Source organism: Anolis carolinensis, chromosome 2, assembly GCF_035594765.1.
Source record: "Anolis carolinensis isolate JA03-04 chromosome 2, rAnoCar3.1.pri, whole genome shotgun sequence".
Lineage (NCBI taxonomy): Eukaryota > Metazoa > Chordata > Lepidosauria > Squamata > Dactyloidae > Anolis > Anolis carolinensis.
This window is the reverse complement of record NC_085842.1, coordinates 17,262,224-17,270,661: the sequence shown is the minus strand read 5'-3', so window position 1 is coordinate 17,270,661 and position 8,438 is coordinate 17,262,224. Positions and strand designations below refer to the sequence as shown.

The window sequence follows — 8,438 nt, the reverse complement described above, 5'->3', positions numbered from 1 at the left end:
ATATCCGTAGGGTATCGAGCTGCTTGTTTATAAAGCCATTGTACTCCCAACTCTGCTCTATGCCTGCGAAACATGGACGGTCTACACACTCAACTCCTGGAGCATTTCCATCAGCGTTGGCTCAGAAAAATCCTGCAAATCTCTTGGGAAGACAGGCGGACAAATGTCAGCGTGCTGGAAGAAGCAAAGACCACCAGCATTGAAGCAATGCCCCTACGCCATCAACTCCGCTGGACTGGCCATATTGTCCAAATACCTGATCACCGTCTCCCAAAGCAGTTACTAATCTCCCAACTCAAGAATGGAAAACAGAATGCTGGTAGACAGGAAAAGAGATTTAAAGATGGGCTTAAAGCTAACCTCAAAAAACTGTGGCATAGAGACCTTCTCGGCCGTGGCTCCCCGACTCTGGAACTCCCTCCCCAGGGAGATTAGGTTGGCTCCCTCTCTAGCTTCCTTCAGGAAACAACTGAAGACTTGCATGTTTCGGCAGGTCTTTGGAGATACAGTCATTAATTAATCAGCCCCAGAGGGTTTTTAATAATCTATCCCGTTTTTATTACAATTTTACCATTTATGTGTTTTAAATGCAATTTTTTATCCTGTATTTTTGTTTTAATTGATATATTGTATTACTGTTTTATCTTCTTATAGTGTGATTTGTATTATGTTGCCTATGTTTTGTTCTATGTTGTTTGGGCCTCTGCCCCATGTAAGCCGCCCCGAGTCCCCACGGGGAGATGGTGGCGGGGTATAAATAAAGTTTTATTATTTATTATTATTATTAGACGCTGAGAACTGGGAAGCCCTGGCCATTGAGTGCTCTAACTGGAGGTCAGCTGTGACCAGCAGTGCTGTGGAATTTGAAGAGACACGAATGGAGGGCTTAAGGAAGAAACATGCCAAGTGGAAGGCGTGTCAAGCCAACCCTGACCGGGACCACCTTCACCTGAAAACTGATGTCCTCACTATGGCAGAACATGCGGGTCAAGAATAGGACTCCACAGTCACTTATGTACTCACCACCAAGACACTACACTTGGAGGGCCTAAGTAAGTAAGTATCCATGAGCATTGCTTATCTGTTGCTAGGCTTTTGGATAAATATGCTGATAAATACATTTTTCTTACTGATCTCTCCATCGAATTCTCCTTTTTGGGTGTGTTCTTTCTAGACCACACCCATGCTATTCCAACACAACTATACAGTATATATATTAGTAGTGTGAAATCTACTGAAAGCATGGGATAATTCCTCAATAGCCTTCAACATTAATACATATCAACTCTAAATAATCAGATTCTTTACAGAGCAAGTAAATGGCACCCATGTTGAACACAATAAAAAGGAACAGAAAACAGAAGAAAGGTACAAATAATTGATTGTAGATTGTTTTATATGAATTGTTGTTTTTACATTGTTTTTAGGCATTGAATTTTTGCCTATTTACTGTAAGCCGCTTTGAGTCTTCTCGGAGAGAAAGGCGGGGTAAAAGTGATGTAAATAAATAAATAAATAAATAAATAAATAATAATAATAATTCAAAAAGGTTTAACTGAACACATCTCATACTTTAAGACAGACTTTCCCTTTCTGACAGCTTCCAGACCTGTAAAATTACCAATCTCCCTTGGAAAATAACTGTTTTTAGTCAATCTGAAGGACAAATCAATGCCGAGGAATTGGGTTTTCAAGGACAGAAGAAATACTAAGTGGTAACAACCTAATTCCCCCACTTGAAAGAATAATTTTGGACCCCAATATTCCAAACTCCCATCCAACTACCTGGTCTGCAAATCAAAATTCAAATTGTACTGGGGATTTAACATGTGGATTAATAGGCGTCAGTTCTGCTCATTGTTAATAATGTTTTTATTTCCTTTAAACCCAAGCACACGAATTCAGTAAAAAAATATTAAATTAATATCATAACATACAAAAAGTCATTTAACATGAGAATTAATTAAGTCAACTCTGGTAATGCTTAATAATTTACTTCTTCCCCTTAATCCTAAGCACCATGGACTGAATACAAAAATAGTCAATATCATAACATACAAAATAGACATTTAACATGAGGATTGATTAAGTCAACTCTGCTAATGCTTAATAATTTACTTCTTCCCCTTAATCCTAAGCACCACAGAGTACAAAAATATTCAATTAATATCATAACATACAAAAGAGACATATAATTCAAATCACATGTTCTAGATCTCTCCTGATATCAAGGCTGAGGTTTATTAAACCAACACAAGATAAGCCAAGACCATGTTTACTTATAGAAGAACGGAAGTCATTGAGTCTTTTCAAGGTCTGGCCAAAACAAAATTGTAACACACAGCCAAAGTAATGATGAACAAGATGAAAAGCCCAATTATTACAGACAAGCCGCAAACTACAGAGCCAGGTAAGGAGCAAGAATAGACAATAGGCATGATCACAGTCCAATAATCAGATGCCAGGAGTTCACTTATCACAGCTAAAAAAATAACAAACTGAAGTCAGAGTTCCAAGGTCAAGACAGATAGTCAGGTGTAAAAACTGAATTATTTATTTATTATTTATTTACAGCATTTATATTCCGCCCTTCTCACCCCGAAGGGGACTCAGGGCGGATCACATTGCACACATAAAGGCAAACATTCAATGCCATGACACAGAACAGAGACAGAGACAAGACGCAGGCACTGGGCTGGCCTCGAACTCATGACCTCTTGGTCAGAGTGATTTGTTGATATGTTGCAGCTGGCTTGCTTTTCAGCCTGCGCCACAGCCTGGTCCTGAAGTCCAAGTCCATAAATCAAAGCCAGGAAGTTAGTCCAGAATTCAGGATCAAGGATCCAGGACACAACAGGATCCAGGACAGAATTACAGGAAAAAGGTCAGAGTCCAGAATTCTAATCCAGGGGCAGCAGAGCCAAGACAAGAATATGAAGGTACGACATTAAGTGCTACAGAAGAGCTATCTTTTCCCGCCCCCTTTATGAAGTGAGCAGTGAAGGCTGCTGCTCTTTCCAGCAAGCCTTCACTGATAATCCCAAATACTTGTGATACTTTCCTTGTGGAGGAGGTAAGGTGAACCCTTTCCAAGCTTGCTGTAATGCAGAGAAGAGTCCTCCTCTGCTGGAGACCTGCTCACCATCGGCTGAGCCTAGCCAGACAAACTGCTGGCAATGACAATATTTTATTTAGGGCAAACTAGATTAATTCTCCCTTATATATATTGAGAAGCAGTATGTATTTTTTTTTAACAATGAGTATAAATAACAAGAAATATCTGCAGTGACTAGTATGCATAAATGGATAGAAAAACTGAAATAATTAGATACAGTAGACTCTCACTTATCCAACCTTTGCTTATTCAACGTTCTGGATTATCCAACACAGTCTGCCTCCCCCCGGATCCATAGCTGTTTTTCTAGGCAGCAAAGACTGAATCTTTTACGGATTTAACTTTCAGCAATGTCGTTACTCTAAGTTCATTTTATGCAATTCTATCTTTATTTGTAGTCAATTTGTTAGTAGCCAATATTTTTGTAGTCAATGTTTTCAATACAATCTGATAAGCCGCCCTGAGTCCCCTGATGGGTGAGAAGGGCGGGGTAGAAGTTATGTAATAAATAAATACATAAATTTGGTGCTAAATTTGTAAACACAGTAATTACTACATAACATTACAATGTACTGAACTGCTTTTTCTGCCGAATTGTTGTAAAGCTTGATGTTTTGGTGCTTAATTTGTAAAATCATAACATAATTTGACGTTTAATAGGCTGTTCCTTAATTCCTCCTTATTATCCAACATTTTTGCTTATCCAACATTCTGCTGGCCCGTTTATGTTGGATAAGTAAGACTCTGCTGTATTTCATAAAGTAAAATTGGTGAATATTTTTAGAGAGGGAGATTATTTACTCCCCCAAAAGTCAGTATTTTGAACACAGTGCCTTTTTAACAATGATTTAGGCCTTCTGAGTTTTCTTTCAATTTACTCCAGCTCTGCCTGCACTCTGTATGATTCACTTGGTGAGATGTGAAATGAACCTCTTGACATGAGCTCTTTCCACCCTGAATCACCCTGAATCATTTCAGAGTGGCAATTGCATACCACTTTTGATGTATTTCTTCAGATTGAAGCGTATTTCCTTATTCCAAACAATTATAAACTTTCTAGCCTGTGTAAGTTTCTAGGTAACGAGAGATATCTTTTAAGACATTAAGACATTTAAAATATTCCCCCATTCCAAGTATTCCAACACTTTTCCACCTGTGTGGCCTCCTAAACTGGAATTGCAGCTTTTCTCCCAAATGAAGCTCTTTCTGCAGCACAAGCGTTTGAATGGTTTCTTACTGAAGTTGTTTCCACACTCTGAGCATATAAACGGTTTCTATCCTGTGTGAGTTGTCCGATGAACTGCAAGGTGTGCTTTTCGACAGAAGCTCTTTCCACACTCCAAGCATTGGAATGGTTTCTCTCCAGAGTGAGTTGCTAGATGAACAGCAAGATACGCCTTTTGACAAAAACTCTTTCCACACTCCAAACATGTAAATGGTTTTTCTCCTGTGTGGTTTCTCTCATGGAAAACAAGGTGTGACTTCTGACTGAAGCTCTTTCCACAATCTGAACATATAAATGGTTTATCTCCTGTGTGAGTTGACTGATGACGAACAAGTTGTGCCTTCCGACTGAAGCTCTTTCCACAGTCTGAACATACAAATGGTTTCTCTCCAGTGTGAGTGGCCTGATGAACAGCAAGGTGTGCCTTTCGATAGAAGCTCTTTCCACACTCTAAGCACGTAAATGATTTTTCTCCTGTGTGGTTTCTCTGATGAAAAACAAGGTGTGCCCTCTGAGAGAAGCTCTTTCCACATTCTGAGAATATAAATGGTTTCTCTCCTGTGTGAGTTGCCCGGTGACGAACAAGGTTTGCCTTCTGACTGAAGTTTTTTCCACACTCTGAGCATATGAATGGTCTCTCTCCTGTGTGAATTGCTAGATGACAAGCAAGGCTTGCCTTCTGACAGAAGCTTTTCCCACACTCTGAGCATTTAAATGGTTTCTCTTCAATGTGACAGCTTTGATGATTTTTAAGAATCCTCTTCTCACTAAAACTCTTTCCACACTCTGAGCATATAAATGGTTTCTCCCCTGTGTGCGTTGACTGATGATGAATAAGGTTTGACTTCCGATTGAAGCTCTTTCCACACTGCAAGCATATAAATGGTTTCTCTCCTGTGTGAGTTGCCTGATGACAGGTGAGCTTTTTCTTCCGACTGAAAGTCTTTTCATATTTCAAACATTTAAATGATGCTGCCTCATGGTTTCAGAACAAAGGAAGTGTGACCGTGTGTTTAAAAGAAAAGATTATATTAAATAGTTGAAAAGTATTCAAATTGCACATGCATTTAGTCTAAAGCCCTTTCCAACACTGACAATGAATTAAAGAAAACATCTGTTTTGCCTTTGCTCCAAATATACTATATCAAGACTGAAGCCTCAAAATAAATCATATGTAAATCAGAACTATGGAAAACATAGCCATTTGTTTATCCCAAGTCTCTCTGGAATCCCCTTTGCTTCTGGCACAAGAAAGTAAAAGCTCTTGGCATCGCTGGTGCCACAAAGTAAAGGAAACTTAACTCTATGCCATCAGGGAGCACAACAAACATGAAAAGTTAGTTTAGAAGCCAGAGTAAAGGTGGTACTTTTAAAAGGAATAAATGAAGCTGCACAGATCCGGAGTGACGTTTTCTCTCTTTGTTTTGTTACTCTTTACATCTTTGATTAGAATTTCTTTCTCCCATCCAGACTCCTTAGTTGTTTTTTTTTAAAAGCACTCTCCTACTGTTCCATTTTCTCTATTTCAAAATTAGTAGACCACCTTTTTCTATCATTAACTTCACAAGCATGGACTGGCATTTATTTGGTTATTTTTTCTGTGAATGGAGCATATGAAGAAACACACACTCGTACATATATATATGAATGTCAAAATGTCTGTTTCACAAAGGCTCCCACACAGCTAGATTTATCTGGACCAAAGGTAGTATACATATATTTTCTGAATCAACTTAAAATACTGGCAAGCTTTGAGGTAAAGAAATCCACTTCTTCCAGGGCTAACTCCCCTCCCTCATATTGTATATTCTGCGATGTGCTGTACATGCAGAAACACCATCAGAATAGCCGCCTCCTCTCAAGAAGCTGATCAGCTTAATGAAGGATGGTAACCATGAAAGATGAATGGATAAATATTTCCCCCTTTTTTTGGTCTGTGTAACAATATAGTTAGTGTCTACTACTTTCTCTGAAAATGCGTAATGCAATCTGTCACACTGAAAACCGATTAAAGAACATTTTTAAGGTTCAAAAAGTATTCATGAACTAAACTCTTACGAGAAGCAAAAGGGACCAAACTGGCTGCTCTACTTTGGACATAACCCTGATATACTACAACTCACTGGAAAATAAAATATAATATCCTGCAAGGTGGAAGGCAGCAGGAAAGGAAAGAGGCTGAATGACAGTGGATTGATCAACTCAAGGAAACAATGATTACTACACATCCATTTCAAGTTGGTTTCAGATCAGCTTATGAGACAGAGACTACTTTGATCACCCTGGTGTATGGCCTAATGAGAGAACCGGATAGTGGCGGAGAATGTGTGCCTACTGATTCCACTGGACCTTACATCAGTTTGTGATATCAAACTGTGGCTGCCTTGCTAGATAAGAATAGGAGGTCTTGTTTTATAATAGCTCTGTTCTTTCCTGAAGGGGGAACCCAGAAAATGGTGATGGGAGATTCCTGTTTGTATACCTGGCCATTCACCCATGGGGTCCCTTGGGGCTCCATCATGTCTTCCCATGCTGATTAGCATCTGCATGAAACCGCTGTGAGAGGCTATCCGGGGTTTGAGGGTAAAGTGCCAGCTCTATGCCTCATTTCTATCTAAACTGTCATCAATAACTAGCTAGATGAAGACAAACTGAATCCATACAAGACAGTGGTGCTCCTGGTCAGCTGCAATACAGACCAGGGAAAATGATTCAGCTTGTGCTGGATGGAATCACACCCTCCCTGAATATACAGGTCCGCAGTTTGGGGCCCACCTAGACTCAGCACTAAAGCTGGAGGCCCACTCATCCTTCGTGCTGAGTTTCTCTGGTGGCAAGCAGTGATTTGCATATTTAAGATTTGTGTGCCAACTGTATCTGCATTTTCAAAAGCCAAATCTAGTACCTGCCTTTGTTACATCCAGTTTCAAAGACAGTACTGTGCTCTACTTGTGGCTGCAGACAGACTGTCTAGGTAGAGCAAGCACCCCAACTCTTGTTGCCACAGCTACATTGATAGCCAATTTGTTTCCAGACACAATTCAAAGTGCTGGTTTTAATATGAATAAAGGAGCTTTACCCAGAGAGGACACAATCTCTAAATCCTCCTCCATGACTTGCTGGTGCAAGGCTCTTTGGCCAGGATCCAACAGGGCCTGCTCCTCCTCCGTGAAATCCACAGACACATCTTGAAAGGTCACCTAAAGACAAAAAAAAGTTCATCTGCGAGGAGGAAATGCCACTCCAGTTGGAAAGGAAAATCAGGTCATTTGTGGTTGACTTCATAGAATAAGTCATTCATTGAAAACATCTGGGATGGAAGAAACGTAGAAGCAGGAGCTTCATCTAGAATCAGGACAATAGTCAAGAGACAAGGAGACTCGGCTTCCCTTCCCCTTCCAGGCATCCTGCTGCCTACCTGATCTGGTCCTGCAGAATCTCTTCTCAATAAGGAATCATGAAAAGTGGTGCTACTATCACTTGGCCATGTTTCATAGCCTGTGAAAGAGAGGAAAGGCATTGTGAAGGGTGAGACCAGTCCCTTTTCCAGACTGGCCTTGCTCTCCCCTTGCCCTTTGGCCCTCTTTTAAAATCCCCCCTTTGGGTCCCAGGTCTTTAATGTGGACTACTTAGTTTTATAGCAGTCCTGTGACCTAATCCTAGTAAAAGGAGACATTAGATAAACTTTCTATATGTGTCAATATAGGCAAGAGCATATCCACGATCATAAACATCCAGAGAGAATCAAATGAATGAAATATCCTTGAAAATAGTACAGATAAGTATTGGAGGGAAATATCTCCTGTCAATAGCATTTTAAACTCCGAGGCTTCCCAACTTTTTTTTTTCAATTCACACAGCTCAGACATTTAAGGATTACTCAAGAGGAGATGATCAAGCATGAAGGACCACCAGCCATCCCTTACCAACTGTGATAAATTCTCCATCTCCAATCTGGACAACACAAATGGTGTCTGAAAGAGACTCCTCCACCTCATAGGTCTTATCTGCAAAAGAGTCCTGCACCTGAACAAGCAACAAAAATCACAAAGAAAAAGATTAGAAAAGAAGGGAGGGTTCTCTTTCAGCAATTAGATA

General features: G+C 39.9%; 1 protein-coding gene across 1 annotated transcript in view; it reads right to left on the bottom strand.

Annotated features, from left to right (window-relative positions):
• LOC100561995 (zinc finger protein 850) overlaps positions 1-8,438 on the bottom strand; it is a 42,533-nt gene that overhangs the window by 26,738 nt on the left and 7,357 nt on the right. Inside the window, exons 5-8 of the mRNA XM_062969275.1 lie at positions 8,267-8,366; positions 7,759-7,838; positions 7,420-7,540; positions 4,393-5,312 (exon numbers count right to left, since the gene is read on the bottom strand). Of these exons, the coding sequence (XP_062825345.1) occupies positions 4,393-5,312; positions 7,420-7,540; positions 7,759-7,838; positions 8,267-8,366 (1,221 nt within the window). The remainder of the gene's footprint in view (positions 1-4,392; positions 5,313-7,419; positions 7,541-7,758; positions 7,839-8,266; positions 8,367-8,438) is intronic.